We start from the raw sequence: 18,925 nt of genomic DNA, 5'->3' as shown, positions 1-18,925 counted from the left end.
CTCGGAAGGCAGAATGGTAGCCTTATGCAATGCAAGAAATGTGATGGAGGTAGAGCTTAACCTCGGAAGGCAAAAAAGTAGCCTTATGCAATGCTTGAAATGCAGATGGAGGTAGAGCTTAACCTCGGAAGGCAGAAAGGTAGCCTTATGCAATGTAAGAATGCAGATGGAGGTAGAGCTTAACCTCGGAAGGCAGAAAGGTAGCCTTATGCAGATGGAGGTAGAGCTTAACCTCGGAAGGCAGAAAGGTAGCCTTATGCAATGCAAGAAATGCAGATGGAGGTAGAGCTTAACCTCGGAAGGCAGAAAGGTAGCCTTATGCAATACAAGAAATGCAAAAAGCGAGTAGTAGTAATATCTCTTAGTTGATAGTTTTATAGCTGATAGCTATATTGCTATATTGTGGTTGTTGGGGGTAGCGTGTACGGATAGCAATTGTGAATAGGTGATGGTTCTTGAGAGTTGTATTCCCGAGAAGCGCGGGTGTATAAATATATCTGCTAATTTTGCGACTTGGGTGCCTGCATCCAAAGAAAAATCGTGAGTTTTGTAAAGGGGGGGAAGGTTAGTTCGTCTTCCCGTGGACTTCGCTTGTCCTGCTTGGGCTCCTGTTATCATTAGGGTAGCATCGCTAAAAAAAGCAATTTTGATAGTAGTCATGCCTGATTTAGTAAAAATAGAATGTAAATACATAACTAAAAATAGTAGTTTTCTTTTAGATGAACCAACGACTGCGACGCGGTTCAAGACATTGCAACCTCTCTCGCTCCGGAATTTTGAGGGTCCTCCTCAAAATTCTACCCCAGTTTACTGGGCTGGTGATTCTGACGGCTGCGTATTGGTGAGCGGCTGAAGATCAACTTAGGAATTTTGAGGGTCCTCCTCAAAATTCTGCCCCAGTTTCCAATATCGGGGGGAAATGAAAATTTTATTAAATTGTGACCGAACCCATAAGGCTGCCTACGTATCCCCTCTTAAACGGGAATCAGGTCAGGCCTAGTTCATTTTACATCATAAAGAAATCATAAATGGCTACACATAGTATCGCTTCACTACATCTGAATTTATCGGTTTCGGCCAAACTTCTCCGTCCATTTCTGCAAGTATGAGGGCTTCTCCGGTTAGAACCCGGTGAACCATGTACGGCCCTTGCCAGTTGGGAGAGAATTTCCCTTTGGCTTCATTTTGATGCGGAAAAATCTTCTTTAACACCAGCTGCCCTGGTGTAAACTGTCTTGGCTTGACACTTTTGTTGAAGGCTCTGGACATTCTGTTCTGATACAATTGACCATGGCAAACTGCATTCATTCTCTTCCCATCTATAAGAGTTAGTTGCTCGTAGCGACTTCTCACCCATTCTGCATCGTCAAGTTCCGCCTCTTGTATGACCCTCAAGGAGGGAATTTCCACCTCGGCAGGAGTCCTCCTGTACAGGATTCCTCCACTGTGGAAGAAGTTGTTAGATAACCTCCGAAGTGTGCGCTTCTGTGTAGGATTTGCAAGTTCTGGGTATTATCCCTTTGTCAAATATTCCTTGATATCATGAAACCAAGGCTCTCTGTCCGCTTCTTCCTCGACATGAGCACAATAAACTAGCTGATCATAAATCTTTACCGAGATAGGATCAATGAAATTCTTATCTGGGTGTTGGATCATGATAAGGTGGCCAATGCATAGGCAAACTCATTCTGGACCCGGGGAACGTGCCGGAACTCTGTCCTTGTGAACCTCTTTCTCAACTCCTGAATGTGATACAAGTTTGGGAGTATCTTGGAATTCTTAGTTGCCCATTCTTCTCGGGCCTGATGTATAAGCAGGTCTGAATCTCCGATCACTAGCAATTCCTGAATGTTCATGTCGATGGCCAACTTGAGCCCTAAGATGCAGGCTTCCTATTCGGCCATGTTGTTGGTGCACGGGAACCTGAGCTTGGCAGACACCGGATAGTGCTGACCTGTTTCTGACACTAAAACTGCTCCTATACCAACTCCCTTGAAATTTGCTGCTCCGTCGAAAAACATTCTCCAACCATCATAGGATTCTGCAATATCTTCTCCAATGAATGATACTTCTTCATCCGGAAAATACGTCTTTAGGGGCTCGTATTCTCCATCCACAGGGTTTTCAGCAAGGTGATTCGCTAGTGCCTGTCCTTTGAGTGCTTTGTGAGTTACGTAAACAATGTCGAATTCACTCAGCAGGATTTGCCACTTGGCTAGCTTGCCAGTGGGCATGGGCTTTTGAAAGATGTACTTCAGCGGATCCATTCTTGATATGAGATAAGTAGTGTAGGCACAGAAATAGTGCCTCAGCTTCTGAGCTACCCATGTCAGAGCACAACAGGTGCGTTCCAAAAGCGAATACCGAGCCTCATACGGGGTGAAATTCTTGCTGACATAGTAGATGGCCTGTTCCTTTCTCCCCGTTTCGTCATGTTGTCCCAAAACACAACCGAATGGCCCATCCAATACTGCAAGGTAGAGAATAGAGGTCTACTCGGCTCAGGCGGGACCAAAACTGGCGGCATTGACAGGTATTCCTTGATTCTGTCGAAGGCTTTCTAGCAATCATCAGTCCATTTGGTTGCGGCGTCCTTCTTCAACATTTTAAAGATCGGCTCACAAATGACAGTGGACTGAGCTATGAATCGACTAATGTAGTTGAGTCTCCCCAGGAAACTCATCACGTCCTTTTTGTGCTTTGGCGGTGGCAATTCTTGAATGGCCTTAACCTTTGATGGGTCCAAGTCTATCCCTCGGCAACTCGTAATGAACCCAAGTAGCTTCCCGTCAGGAACCCCGAATGCACATTTTGCGGGATTCAGTTTCAGATTGTACTTTCTCAGTCTGTTGAAGAATTTCCTCAGACCTTCCATGTGGTCAGTGGCTTTCTTGGATTTGATGATGACATTGTCTAATACACCTCGATCTCTTTGTGTATCATGTTGTGGAAAATAGTAGTCATGGCCCTCATGTAGGTGGCCCCAGCATTCTTTACCCCAAATGGCATCATCTTGTAATAATACATCCCCCATGGCGTAATGAAAGTCGTTCTCCGCGTCTTCCTCATCCATCCATATCTAATGATACCCAGCAAAACAATCAACGAATGACTGCAACTCATGCTTGGCGCAGTTGTCAATTAGAATGTGTATGTTTGGCAAGGGGAAGTCATCTTTTGGACTGGCCCGGTTGAGATCCCGGTAGTCGACACAGACTCTGACCTTCCCGTCCTTCTTCGGTACTGGCACAATATTGGCTAACCATGTCGGATACTCTACCACCCTGAGAACCTTGGCTTTGACTTGCTTGGTGACTTCTTCCTTGATTTTCAAACTCATGTCAGGTTTGAACTTTCTGAGCTTCTGTTTTACTGGTGGGCATGTGGGATCGATTGGCAGTTTGTGAGCTATAATAGATGTACAGAGACCAGTCATATCATCATACGACCAGGCGAATATTCCTCATATTCCCTTAGAAATTCCGTGTACTCTTTCATTTCTGATGGTGACAGATGAACACTATACGAGTTTCTTTGACATTCTCTGTATCTCCCAAGTTGACAATCTGAGTTTCGTCCAAGTTAGACTTAGGTCTATTCTCAAAATCCTCAACCTCTTTAACAACCTCTTCTGGTATATCATCTTCTTTTGAGTCTATATCCGTTTGTTGCGTTGTCTCATTGCAAGTCACAATTGTCGGTTCATCAAGATAAGTAATAGTAATGCTGTGTAAATAAAGTAAACGATGAAAAGTAATAAGAGCGGGATTTAGGAGAAACTAAAATGCTTTGATAAATTTCATAATTGTTTTGAACATTGGAGCTCTTATTTCGAAATTAAAATGCGGAAAGAAAATTGACTAGTAAAATAAAGATGATGCATGGTGCTTTGTTCAGCCTTGCTACCCCGAAGCTTTCCGGGCCCTGGTGGTTATGACGGTCCAGTTGTCGAGGCGTGCTCCTCGGCTCATGGCTTGTATGGAAGGGCCTTCCTCCCCTTCCTCCTCAAAAATGACGCAACAGTCCATGTTATCATCCTCCAAAAACAAATTCCTCATTGCCTCCAGTGCTTCCTCTTCTTCCAACCCATATATGACATCGGCTGGCTGGAAATTCTACTCCAGGCGAGGTATCGGATGCTCCAGTGGGTAGTAGGGACCGTGCCATGGCAGCGACCATTCATTGAGCTCTTTCCAGGTGTATTCATATCCTAAACCAAAAGTGGTACCATGTTTCTTCAGCTTGATGGGTTTGGTAATTCCTTGGAGGTTTTTGCCAAGTCCCTTGCCAGGTTCGTATCCACACCAATTCAGTATGCTCTCAATCTTGTTATCCTACCATTTATCCTTGTCCATGGCGTTGACCCGCTTAATATGGTGGTAGGTTTCTCCGCCTATCTTCCTTCTTCCTCCGATTGCCGGGATAGTCTGGCGACTGTATATGGGATTGCTATCGTCGCCGTGAATGATAATCGATGAACTATTGGTGTTTTGATGTTGTTTTGGGCGTTCCGAAGGTTGGAACAAGTTTGAATGATGTTTTAGGATTGGTTGGCATGTTTGGTTGAGGTCCCGGGGGCCTCAGGTGTGTTTCGGGTGGTTAATGGAGAGTGTTTGGCCTTAAAAGAACTGTTGTTGCTGCTGTATTTCTTATTTCTGGTTTCCTTATATGCGATCGCAATAGTAGGGCTGCGATCGCATAGGTTTGTTGGTGTGGCGGCAGAATTTGTGCTATGCGATTGCCAGGATTGGTCCGCGATCGCGAAGTAAGAGGAGTCAAAGTAGTGAGGTCGCATGAGTTTGTACGTGAACGCACAATGTGGGCGCGTGTGGCAGGAGGTGATTGGTTACTCTGTGCAAACGCAATTGGGTGAACGCAATTGCGTAGAGGGAGGAGAGCCAATGCTATGCGAACGCGTGTGATGGATCGCGAACGCACTAAAGAATTTTTATAAAAAGCTGGGCAGTATATAAATAGCCAATCTGCGACCCTTCTTCATTTGTCCTCCATTTTTGAACGGGATTGAAGCTTTTGAGGGAGATTTTTGAGGAAACCAAAGGGGAATCACTTGGAGATAATATTCTTGACTTCATAACTCGTTTATATGTGATTAAAGGTTGAATTAGTGGTGAAAAATTAGGGAAACATCAGTGCAAAAATGGGTGATTAGGGCTTAAGATTAAGAGACCTTAAAATGGGTATTTGAGGGGTCAATTGAACTCCGATTTATGTGTTCTTAATATGTATAGACTCCTGAGAGTGTGAGAATTCTGAAAATGTAAATTTTACCTGATTCCGAGATGTGGGCTCGGAGGGCATTTTGGTCATTTTACCTAATTTCACGTATTAGCTTAGAATTTATTTGTAGAATCAGTTATTTGAAGTGTCATTTATATTATGCAATTGAATTGAATAGATTTGGACCATTTGGAGTCGAGCACTCGTGGCAAGAACGTGGTTTTAGGTTGATTTTGAGCCGGTTCGAGGTAAGTGGCTTGTCTATCCTTGTGTGGGAGAAACTCCCCTTAGGATTTGGTTTGTTGATAATTGAAATGCCTTGTACGTGAGGTGACGAGTGCATACTTGTGCTAATTGTTGAAAGTCCGTTTTTCTTTAAGAAACTATAATGTGATTCTTTTTTTTCATGTTCATATTGCGTGTAATTTAAGCCTGCTATTAGCCTAGGGAAGTATGTTTAATTGACTTAATTGCCTTACTTTCTCAATTTGCCTTATTTGGATTATGTGCAGCATGCTAGGTTAGAAATATCTGTTTTACTTTGGTATGGAAAATTGAATTGAATTGAATATTCTTCGTGCTGCTGCTATGTGTTTATATTTTGGGACTACGGGCAATATCCCGGTAGATCCCCCCTGCACATTTACATTTGGGGACTACCGATTGAGATTACGGTAGATCCTCGGCGCACTATGAGTTGGACTACGGGACGACACCCGGGAGATCCACTAGACATTTATATTTGGGGGCTACAGGACGGTATCCTGGTAGATCCCCGGTTTGCTGGTATTTACATTAGGGGGCTACAGGACGGTATCCTGGTAGATCCCCGGTTGCTGGATATTTACATTTGGGGGCTACAGGACGGTATCTTGGTAGACCCCAGGTTGCCATTTCTGTGTTGAGCTGTATTCTTTCTGCATTATTTTCTCTGTTGTAATTGTTGTTATCTTTATCATTATACTGTTTTACTTCATACTGTTTCGCTCTTGAATGAAACTGTGGATGCTTTCCTTGCTATTGTTGTCTTTCTTTTATTTTGGGACTACGGATGAGTGATCCGGGAGATCCCCTGCGCATATATTGAATTTGAATGTAGTGCGGGATACCAAGAGATCCCAGCACATATATTGAGGATACCAAGAGATCCTCGGGATACCAAGAGATCCCCCGTACATATATTGAGGATACCAAGAGATCCTCGGGATACCAAGAGATCCCCAGCTCGTATGTTGAGGATACCAAGAGATCCTCGGGATACCAAGAGATCCCCAGCACACATATTGAGGATACTAAGAGATCCTCGGGATACTGAGAGATCCCCGGTTGTTATCTTTGCATTGAGCTGTATTTATTTTCGTGATTACTTTGTTCCTGTTAAAGTTGCTGTTGTTCTTCTATCCTGTGTTATTTTTTTACTGTTGCACTTAAGTATACTGTCTTACTCTACACTGTTATATCTTGTATTTCCTTTAACCTCAGTAGGGCCCTAACCTTCCTCGTCACTACCCGACCGAGGTTAGGCTTGGCACTTACTGAGTACTGCTGTGGTGTACTCATGCCCTTCCTGCGCATGTTTTTCATGTGCAGATCCAGGTACTCCCACTCAGACTTATCACGCTTGAGGCGAGGCGTTTTGTAGAGACTCCGAGGTATATCTGCCGCGTCCGCAGACCGAAGAGTCCCTTTCTATTCTCAGTACTAGTATAACCCTTTCTGTATTTTCCCTTATTGGTAGACATTCTGGTGTTAGAGCTTATTATGTAATCCTTTAGCTTGTGATTCATGGGGTTCCGGATTTTGGGAGTGTTAGATTGAGATTCTTGTACTACTATATGCCAGGCAGCATCTTAACACTGTTAAACCTTGTTAACTTAGTTATAATTACTTTCTTCTGCAATTGTTTCTTTTCCGCATTTGTTAGGCTTACCTAGTCGTAGAGACTAGGTGCCGTCACGACGGTTCACGGAGGGCGAACTGGGGTCGTGACACCTTGTCAAATCAGCAGCAACAATCACGGGAAAATTGTTAGTCTCCAAAAAAGCATATTTTAAATGTGTCGGGAGTACTTTCAATTCCAGCTTCGGCTTGATCTTTTCTTTCTCGAATTCTTCTTCATCTACCACTTCGTTCTCATCTTCCAGTACCTCAACTTCCTTCTTGATCTCATGATCTTCATCCTCTGTTGTGCTTGACTGACTAATGCATCTCTCTAATGCATCACCTACCAGCTTATCCAGCTTGTGTTATTCAACTAACTCTCCCACCACATCCAGCTTGAGACAAGTAAGGGTGGACATCGGTCGGTTCAGTTCAATTTTGTAGAAGTTTAGTTCGGTTTATTCGATTTTCGGTTTGTGATTTCGATAACCACAATCGAACCGTAATAACTTCGGTTAGGTTCGATTTTGTAGAAGTTCGCTTCGATTTAATCGGTTCGGATTTTCGGTTTCAAGCCATGGCAGAAATGGTACGAAACAATGAAAATAGATTTCTTGTTGACAGAAAAAGATAAAAAAAAAATAAAAAATCCCATCAAATACACGAAAGAGATAAGAATCTTTATGCAAAAAATATCATTCTACATTACAAAAGCAGAAAAGAAAATAGTATTAGCAATATCTTGCATTAAGCTTGCATTGGTGCAAAATATTTGAAGCTAAAATATAAAAAGTTAAAATCTTCCTAGTTTAACTTTGTCTTAACAGACATTAATCTGGCATGATTCGTATTTTTCAGTCATTTGAAAATTAACAAGTAATTTTTATTTGATAATTAGATTGGAATTGTTACTTGTCATTTTATCTTTCTCTTTTTATTGATATTTCATGATAGTCTTTTTGTTTTATGTATTTACGTGATTTGTGGTAAGTAATTTCTCTTTGTTGCTAGCATACACAAATCCATTATTCAGATGGTTCAGGTTTCCTATGGTACATATTTTTTGTAAAAGATATGTTGATCTTGGACAAGGTGACAGGCATAGGTCCAACGCACACAATGGACAGACTATAGGTCCAACACACACAATGGATTGGGCTTCTTTAGGTTGAGAATTAGTTTTGGGATTTAAGGCTAAGTAAAGAGTAACATTGTAAGGGACTAAGAGTCTAAAGGCTGGTAAAAAAATTCGGGTTTTCCATTTAACCGAAAATCGAACCCTTAAAATCGATCACCAAACCGAACTGAATTTTTTCAAAATATAAACCACAAACCGACCGAAGAAATTGAAAAATCGAAACCGAATAAACCGAAATTTACGATCCGATCGATTTTTTCGGTTCGGTCGATATTATGCCCACTTCTAGAGACAAGCATAGGCAGATGCATCATCATACGAGTATTTCATCATTCTCTTCATTTGAAACACCACTTTTTCGTTTTTCACTCGTAGCATGAGTTGCCCCTCATATATATCAAGAATAGCCCGGCCAGTGCAAAGAAACGGTCTCCCCAGGATTAGAGGTACCTCCTTATTCACTTCCATGTCTACTACGATGAAGTATACTGGGAAGACAAATTTTTCTACCCTCACCAGAATGTCTTCAATTATGCCCTCCGGTATGATTGTGGTCTGATCAGCCAGTTGCAAAGATACCAGCACATATTTGATCATTCCTAGTTCTCCTTCCAATTTCTTGAACACCGATAATGGCATCAAGTTAATGGAAGCACCTGAATTGCACAAGGCTTTGTCAAAATTTTCGCTCCCCAATGAGCAGGGTATAGTGAAACTGCCAGGATCCCCACACTTTTGAGGAATTTTATTTTGTAGAATGGCACTGCAGTGGGCATTGAGTTTGACAACTTTTATTTCCTCGAGCTTCCTTTTACTTGAAAGGAATTCCTTCAGGAATTTTGCATAGGTTGGCATCTGGTGAGCACCTCGGTGAACGGGATGTTCGCATATAGTTGTTTCAGCATCTCCAAGAATTTCCCAAAGCATTTGTCTAGTTTCTCCCGCTTCATCTTTTGAGGAAAGGGTAACACTGGCATGTGCTTGCTTTCCTCAACTGCGCTGCTAAATTTGTGCTTATCAACCTCCTTGCTGCTAATATCCTACTTAGGCAGAGATTCATCCATTTTCTGTTCTTCTGCTATCTTGGTTGAGTTGATCTCCTTCTCAGCACTTGGTTTTGCAATGGGCTCTGCTAATATTTTCCCAGTCCCGAGAGACACATCCTTGATCGTCTCTTTTGGATTCTTCTTAGTGTCTGCCGGCAAAGTCCCCGGAGCCCTTTCTGATAGCAATGATGCGAGCTGCCCCATTTGTCTTTCTAGATTTCGGATGGTTGTGCCTTGATCCCGGATAGAGGTCTCTTGAGTCTCAAGTTTTTCATCAGATTTATTTATGAATGCCTTCATTAGATCTTCTAAACTTGAGTTGTTGGGCTGTGGAGGCTGGTATGGTTGCCTCTGTTGGTTCTAGAAGCCAGGAGGTCCTTGCTCTGGTGCTCTGGGATTTTCCTGTTGCCATGAGTTCAAGCTACCATTTGAAGAACTCCATGAGAACCTCGGATGTCTGTCCCATAGAATTGAAATTACTACCTCGTTAGTAGTTGCCTTTTTTGAAATTACCTAATGCCTTAACTTCTTCTTCTGCGGTGAATGTTTGGCACTCATGAGTTGGGTGTCCTAATCCACAGACGTCACATCCCACTTGTGGTTGATTTTGCACCTTAGCCATCATCAGTTGCTTGATGTCCTTAGTCATAGCTGCAATTTGGTCCTGCATTGTTACAGACGATTTTACTTGGTGCACCCATGCTGATCTTCTTCAATCCCTTTGGTCTGTGGAGCATTGTTTTGCATCTTCAGATAGTTCATTCATAAGTGTGACAATCTGTTCTGGAGTTTTCTTCATCAGAGGACCTGCAATCGCACTATTAAGCAATCTCCTTGATGACGGGTTTGACCTGTCCCAGAAGTCCTGGAGTTGCATCCATTGCTCCATTCCGTTATGAGGGCACCTTTGCAATAGCTCCTTAAATCTTTCCCATGCCTCGAACATTGTCTCCCCTGCACCTTGGCTGAAATTGTGAATCTCTTTCCTCATCCGTCCAGTCTTAGCAGCAGAGAAATATTTTTCTAATAACTTGGTAGTCATATCCTCCCACGTACGGATTAACCATGTGGGTAAACTTCTCAACCACTACTTTGCATCATCCTTAAGTGAGAAAGGGAATGCTCTGAGGTAGATGGCATCATTTGATGCTCCATTGTAGCGGAATGTGTTCATAACTTTGTCGAAGTCCATCAGATGGTTGTTGGGATCTTCATTGGGTTTGCCTCTGAATATGCAATTGTTCTGAATGGTCTGGATGACTCCTTGTTTGAGTTCAAAATTATTGGCATCAATGGGTGGGGGCTCACACTAGATTGTAGTTGGTTGTACACTGGTCTGGCATAATCTCCTAGAGACCTCCCAAGCCTAGGGGCTGCATTTTCAAATTCATCTTTGATCATGCTTCGGTTGAGATTGAACCTTCGATCCCCGTCGACTGCTTCATCCGCAATTCTACGGGATGCTTCAGCTACTAACCGTGCTTCCTATTGCTGAGCTGCCTCTCTCGCAGCTAGGTTCACATCCTCTTTGTTATTCACCATTGTATTTTGAGTCGAAGTCTGACCCAACAACAATCCGCTCGATCCTTTCTCCCTTCTCAACTGCTGCAGGTGCTTGTCTAATTTTGGATCGTATGACACCAATTCCTTGGAAGAGGATCGAGTCATACACCACTGAACTTAACCTGTTGCCTGCACACAGATGAGAAGAGCGTAAAAAAATAAAATAAAATAAAATTGTTCCTGAATTAGCACCGAAAATTAATTCAAACAGTATTAATCACCAATCCCCGACAATGGCACCAAAATTTGACGAGCAAAACCAGTGTATAAAACTTAGCCTCGCTAGTCAAAGATAGTATAGTATTAAATCATCTCCATAGGGATTGGTTTAAATAATGTTCTAATAAATCTTCAGCTTAACACTACCCAGGAAAATAAACCTTTGATTTATGTTATTAAAATAATAAAACTAAGATTTTTGACTGTAAGAAACTAATGGAAATTTAATGACTAAGTAGCAACAATTGAATATCAAGGTGAGAAGTAAGGGTTGTGACAAGATATGTGATCAACTATTATTCTGGTAACTCCGTGCTAAGTTCACTCTTTACTTCTGTTGACTCATATGATTTCAACAGATGATTATGCTATCTTAAGGATTCAAATTCTTCTTCCGAATGAATGATAGTTCCGTTAACCAACCTAATAACAAGTCCTATGAACATATGCACAAATATAGTGAATGAATGATCTTTCGAAGAACGTCTCTTGACTATTCTTCCCAATTAGGTCAATTAATAACTCTCTAAGCTCTTTCGATTACCTATGAGAGGCGTAAAATTAAGCCAAACAAGATAACACAATGCAAACTGCAACAACACTTCTCTTTCGATTAAAGTAAAACCACAATTGCCCTTGAAATTCAATTAATAACTCATTGAAAGAATTCGACAATTAACAGAGAGTAAAACCCAAAACAATAGTCAAATCACAATATCCATCAATAACTCTAAGAACAATTACTCCATGGTGGAGAAGTTGTTTATCACAAGAGTATTAGAAGAACAAGAAGACATTACAATTTCCAATATCAAACAAACTTTCGTATTGAATGAATTGGATCAAGCATTTTCCGTCTCCACTGTTTCCTTGCCTTTTTCTCTCCAAAAGTTTCTCCAAAATCCAAGATACCTTCCACTGAGACGAGCTAGGCTTCACATAGGTCAAAAGGAGTCGCCTCCAAATTTACAAAAATAGCCTTGGGTAAAATTCCCAAAAGTATATGTGCGTGGTCGCGCACTTGGAGGTGTGACCGCGCATATGGTCGCGCACCTCTAGTAGAACACTGCGTCACTTGCACGCCCAAGTGCGCGATGGGGGTCTCTCATGCGCGGTCGCGCACCTGGTTTTCCTCTTGCTTAACTCATTTTCCACCCACTTAATGCACTATTCGTCCATTGATCCCTCCTGCATCACCTGCACTAAAAACCAATATATTAGACTCAAATCTGACCAAGCTCTATCGAATCAGCCAAAACATAGTCACAAAGTGGACATAGATAATAGGTAACTTTAAGCTCATCAAGTGTCAAGGCAAGTGTAATTTTTGAAAGACTCAAGATAGCAATGACCACAGCTCATGTTCTTGCACTTTCTGATTTTTCCTTGGAGTTTGTTATTGAAACTGATGCTTGTAGAGTAGGTATTGGAGTTGTTTTATTGCTGGAAGACCACCCCTTGGAAAACATGAGTAAGTCTCTGAGTGATAGACACCAACAACTATCAACATATTAATGGGAGATGATGGCTATTGTAACAGATGTGTAGAAGTGGAGACATTACCTCATTGGCAGACATTTCACTATCAAAACAGACCACTAGAGCTTGAAATACTTGATGGAGTAGAGAATTTCCACTCCAGTCAACAGAAACGGCTGGCCAAACTAATGGGATATGACTATACAATCACCTACAAGAAGGTTTAAGACAATCTGGTAGTTGATGCTCTATCTAGAGTGCCTAAGTTTGATGACAATATTGATGCACAACTATTGACACTATCTTGCGTATCATCAGAATTCTTAGAGCAGATTAAAACCTCCTATACAGTTAATCCTCACCTACAGGAACTCACTCAGCAACTACAATAGGACCTTTTAGCTAAGCATATATATATATATATGCTGAAGGATGGCGTGTTATACAGGAATGGGAAGATAATTGTTTGCTATTGCAAAGAATTAAGAAAGCAAGTCCTACGGTTCTTACATGATGGAGCCATAGGAGGTCATTCAGGGATGACTACCATTTTACAAAGAGTAAGCCAACTTTACTACTAGAAAAAGATGGAAACAGATATTTTTGAATACATTAAGAGCTATGAAGTGTGTTAAAGATGTATAGGGAAGAGTGTGAAGAGCCCAGGCCTATTACAACCTTTGCCTATCCCAGGAAAAATATGGCAAGACATTAGCATTGATTTCATTAAAGGACTACCACAATCACATAGTAAATCTATGATCTTGGTAGTGGTGGACAGATTGAGTAAATTTACCCACTTCATAAGCTTGAAACACCCCTATAATGCAGCCTCAATAGCTCAAGCTTTCCTAGATAATATCTACAAACTTCATGGTCTTCCTCAGACAATAGTGAGTGATACGGATGTTGTTTTCTTGTCTAAATTTTGGCAGTCCCTCTTTGATGTCCAGGGAGTACATTTACATCACTCTACAACATATCACCCTGATGGTAGGCTAGAATCACGTATTTTAGTCATAGTTTGCACTCTAATTACTGCACTTTGAGCGTGTTTGATCTTAAATAATAATGATTTTCACTTATTACGTGTTCTATACTTTGTAGGAGATGATTTCGAGTTAAAAAGATAAATTGGAGCTAAATAGAATAATCTGGAGCTTTAAAGTCAGAGTAAAAGCCAAGGAATTAAATCGGGATCGCGTCTGGGGCTCATGGATCGGCGTTGCATAGATAGCTGGAAGAAAGCGTAAGGGTTATGATATTTGTACTAATGCTTCGCACAATGCATAGCACAGTGCGTCGCATCAGTGCAAATGTGCATCAGAAATTTGAGAAGATCAGAGACTTGTAGATTTTGGGTTTGACAAAAAAATACACTAATGCTAGTCACAGTGTGTGGCATAGTACGTAGCATTAGTACAAAATTTTGTCAGACAAGCTAAGTTCAGAGAGTTTACAACCGAGCAAATTACACCAATGCCATGCACCCTGCGTGGCATAGTGTGACACATAAAGTATAAAAAGTTTGTAGGTTTTCCCACTTCGGGTCAAAGAGGGTAGTTTCGTCCGGGTTCATTCCTACTTGGTATAAATACACTAGAAACACATTTTTATGGGACTTTTGACATACTTTCGACCTGAGGAAGCTAATGATGAGTTGGAAGAACACAAACACAAGGATTTCATCATTCCTTCCTCACTCAAGACCCGAGTTTTGATCGAATCTATGTTTTCCTATACTTTAATTATATCTGTGATGAAGTTCTCCATGTCTATGGAGTAGTTCCCTTTAGGGTTTGATGGATTTGTTATTTTGTTGTTTGTTTATGGATTATAACTCTAGTTTATGTATTGAATCATTTTGGAAGATTTAATTATTGCATCTATATTCACTAGTTCATGTAATCGAGAGAGGCATAACTTGTGATATCTTTGCATTATATTGTTGGTTGAGTTCATAGATTCTTCTAAGTAATCGAAAGAGGCTAGTTGAATCATTGATTAAACCTAGTTAGGAGAATAATCGAAAGAGGTTTTCCTAAGGAGCAATCCATTACGCATTCTTGCATATCTTCATTGGGCTTAATTTGGTCCATCTCGTGAGGTTGAGCCTTAATCGAGAGAGGAGTTTCTGCTGAACGTTTGAACTAATAATTGAGTGAATTCGAGAGACTCAATTGAACATTAGAAAGGAATTATCTAGAGTTAGAGCCCGAACATTTATCTTGAAGCTGAAAAGTGATGCTGATAAGAAGAAGAAAGACCAGATGGAAGCTGAGAATAAAAAAGAAGGAAGAAAATCGAGAAGGGAGGAACCTGAGGATAGCAAGCATATGCATGTTCTACCTTTTCCCCAAAAACAAAGTAGAGAAAAGCTGGACAAGCAGTTTGAGATAGGGATGGCAAGCGGTGCGGGGCGGGGCGGGTNTTAACCCGCAAAATTTCAACCCGCCCCGCCCCGCATAGTTCTTTAACCCGCATCCACCCGCCCCGCATCACACCCGCGTCCACCCGCCCCATAATTTTTTTTCCTTTTCAATTTGTCTTATTTTATTTTTGCGATCAATGAATGCGGGATCAGCATGTACACATGCATAGTCAGAATAAATAATTTACCATCATAATTTATTTCAATAAGAAGTACCGAGTAATTTTCTCATTTTCTGTTATTTGTTCAAGTTTTTAGTCTCTGTTTCCATATAGTTACGGTAGAGATTTGTATTATTCGTCAAGTGACCTCATTGGTTTTGTCATAATGGAAGAATATTAATTTATAGTGTATGAGAATGGATTTGTTAAAATTAAACATCTTTTACTCCTTTTCAGTTGTGTGAAAAATGAGTATTTAAACTCACACCCGCACCCGAAGATTTTTTTTTTAGTTTAACCCGCCCGCCCCGCACCGCACCGCACCCGCATATGTATAAACCCGCCCCGCCCCGCATATGTTTAAACCCGCCCTTCCCCGCTCCCACACCGCCCCATTGCCATCCCTAGTTTGAGAGATTTCTGGCTGTAGTGAAACGGGTTCATGTAAACTTACCATTCACAGAAGTTCTCTCACAGATGCCTGCTTATGCTAAATTCTTCAAAGAGATCCTTACGAAGAAGAGGAAAATAGAGGAGACCTCGGTGGTCAAGTTGACAAAGCATTGCAGTGCGATATTGCATAATAAACTCCCACAAAAGTGTGAAGATCCAAGGAGTTTTACTATACCTTGCTCTTTAGGAACTATTAATTTTGATAAATCCTTATGTGATTCTAGTGCTTCAATTAATTTGATGCCTCTAACTATCTATAGGAAACTAAAGAAGGAGATTAGAGAGATAAGGCCAGCACCCATTTCATTGTAGCTGGCTGACCAATCGACTAAAACACCCGAGGGATAGTGGAAGATGTATTAGTTCGGGTGGATAAGCTTGTATTTTTTGCGGATTTTATAGTGGTAAATATGGAGGAAACCAAGGAGGTCCCCCTCATCTTAGGAAGATCATTCTTAGCGTCGGGTAGAGCTATATTAGATATACACGAGAAAAAACTCATTCTTAGAGTGGGTAAGGAGACTGTTGCTTTTAAATGGACGTAGCAAAGGGGGCACAAAAGGACAAACCAGCTGCGAGTGTTGAGTGGAAAGTATAGGACTCGAAAGAGAAGGCTGCAGTGAGCGAGAAAGATAAGTGTGGGGTGTACCCAAAGAAGGTCGAGAAGAAGTTGTCCGCATAGATGTGTGCATTAGTTCGGGCACGAGGAATGGAGCCCGACTTCGGCTCAAACCCTGACTAGATGTTTAGAGAAGTTTCCTTTACCTTATTTTTTTCATTGTGTGCCCTGGGGACATGCCATAACTTAAAGTGTGGGTTGGAGGATATTTGTATGTATGTGTGAATGAATATTAGTTTTTTTTTTGTTAGTTGTACGAGTTAGAATTTTTTTTAAAGTTTTCGATATTTCCTGATGATGGATATCATCGACAGGTTTCTTGAGGGATTAAAGTTGAAGGGAAAAAAACAAAAAGATTTTCTTTTGTTTTGTTTAATGATTCCCCCTTGGTTTTTCTTTGTGTAGTGGTTCTTTTTCAAGGGTTTTACTTGAACCGGGTATAATTAGTTTTCTTTTCTTTTCTTAGGAGTAGAAAATCTGGTGTTGTTGTGTTAAATTGAAGCAATATCTCTTGACTTTATTATGCCTTGAAAATAGTATGTGCTTTAGTTGTTACGCTTAGGCTCAGTTTTTGACTCTTGTATAAGTACCTTAAATTGTATGATCTTAACTTTGCTTGAATGTTTTGACTAGAGTGTCTTGATGAGTCCGATTCTGGGTGAGTTAAGTGCCATTTGTGTGAGAGATTTTGTGTTATTCTGTGCATTGCATTTGATGTCTATAACTTGCCCCTTGTGTGTGCAAAGCGAAATAATAGTTTTATTCAGTCTTGAAGGTGATATAGGCATTTCCTTGTTGAGCGAGTATATGCTTTTACCCACCTAATTGTTATGTATCTTAGTTAACTCCTTTGAGCCTGTAATCTTATTTCTTTGGTAACCACATTACAAGCCTTACCCATTTGTTTGGATTGACCATCTATTTGAACCTTTTACCTCTCATGAGCACTTGAATTTGTTATGAACTTTGTAAAAAGTAAAGTGTGGGATGTTGGTTTGGGTTTTGAGTGAAACTATTGAAATAGCATAAAGGTACATTTTTTTGAAAAAGTAAGAGTCACTTGAATTGAAAAAGAAAAGGAAAAATAATAGTTGTATTGTTGTGAAAAATATTCCTTGATAGTGGTAACTCTTGATGTAGTTGTGCTTATAGAAGTTGGGAGCTGACGTATATCAATGTGAATGTGGAGTTATGGTTTGACACAAGTGTGAGGTTTTGAATGGTTAATTGTATATATTAAAGTGCTTAGGGAGGTGTAATCACTATATCCATATATATATATATATATATATATATATATATATATATATATATATATATATATATATATATATATATATATATATATATATATATCCTACCCATCCCGCAACCTACATTACAACCAAATAAAGTCCTACTAGATCCTTGACTGAATGAGCTCAATTAGTAGAGTATTACACTACGGGCAAGCCTATGGTACCTCTCTTGTGGCATATGAATGTTATTTATGAGAGAGTGAATTCTTTCTATCTTGAGTTCCTAATTGTTCTTAAATTTCATTGTGTGTGGAACTACTCTCTATCGTTGTGTGAGGGCACTTGATTCACGAAGGAAAGGTAATGTCGTTGACCTCTATGTTTGAGTAAGTTAGCGGATTGTGAAATATGCGTGGCATATTTGAGCGTGTTTGAGCTTAAATGATAATTATTTGCACTTGTTACGTGTTTTATTCTTTGTAGGAGATGATTCCGAGTTAAAAAGATAAATTGGAGCTAAATAGAATAATCTGGAGCTTTGAAGTCTAAATAAAAGGCAAGGAATTAAACCGCGATCGCTTCTAGGGCTCGTGGACTTGTGTTTCATACAAAAGTTGGAAGAAAGAGAAAGAGTTATGATATTGGTACTAATGCTTCGCACAATGCATAGCACAGTGCGTCGCATTAGTACAAATGTGCGTTAGAAATTTGAGAAGTTCAGAGACTTGTAGTTTTTGGGTGTGACAGAAAATACACTAATGCTAGGCATAGTGCGTGGCATAGTGCATATCATCAGTACAAAATTTTGTCAGACAAGCTAAGTTCAGAGAGTTTACAACCGAGCAAATTGCACTAATGCCACACACCCTGCGTGGCATAGTGCTGTGAGCACGTAATTTTTGCCCGACCCAAAATACTCCTACAAAATCACAAAGTAGATTTTTGTAGTTTATTTTAATTTTATAGAATTTTAGGAATATTTGTTTTAGTATATGCATTTTAGGTGCATTTTTGCATACAAAGCATAGAAAATACCTAAAAAATTATATATTCGAGTTTCATGCATTGCATTCTTAGTTTGGTAGTTGCATTTTAGTGTAATTGTTAATTAATCGCATCAACAAAACAAAATCAAAAAATATACATTGTTCCATTTTTTTAGTTTTAGTATTTTTCTTTCATTAGGTCTAAAATTAATTAATTATTTTAGTGTTAGAATTAGCTAATTAAATCAATTTTATTATTAGGTCTTGTTTAGGGTTTAATTTAGGGTCAATTAAATTTATTAGTGGTTGGTAATTAGTATTAGTATTAATTAGTATTTAATTAAATTTGAGTCAAATATATAAAAGAAGAGAGGAAAGGCTTGTTTGGACTCGAGTTGGGCAAAATGTGTCAAAGCCTAATTAATTTTGTCCAAGTTTTGCCCAACCCAACCACGGCCCGGTCCAGTACCCCC

At 40.2% G+C, this 18,925-nt stretch overlaps 1 protein-coding gene across 1 annotated transcript; it reads right to left on the bottom strand.

Annotated features, from left to right (window-relative positions):
• Positions 1–8,542: 8,542 nt before the first annotated feature.
• On the bottom strand, positions 8,543–9,184 carry LOC109218013. The gene has a single exon (XM_019382328.1). The coding sequence runs from the start codon at positions 9,182–9,184 to the stop codon at positions 8,543–8,545; it is 642 nt and encodes a 213-aa protein (XP_019237873.1).
• Between the last annotated feature and the right edge of the window lie 9,741 nt (positions 9,185–18,925).

Source organism: Nicotiana attenuata, unplaced genomic scaffold (assembly GCF_001879085.1).
Source record: "Nicotiana attenuata strain UT unplaced genomic scaffold, NIATTr2, whole genome shotgun sequence".
In the NCBI taxonomy this organism is placed as follows: domain Eukaryota; kingdom Viridiplantae; phylum Streptophyta; class Magnoliopsida; order Solanales; family Solanaceae; genus Nicotiana; species Nicotiana attenuata.
This window is presented reverse-complemented; position numbering and strand designations above follow the sequence as displayed.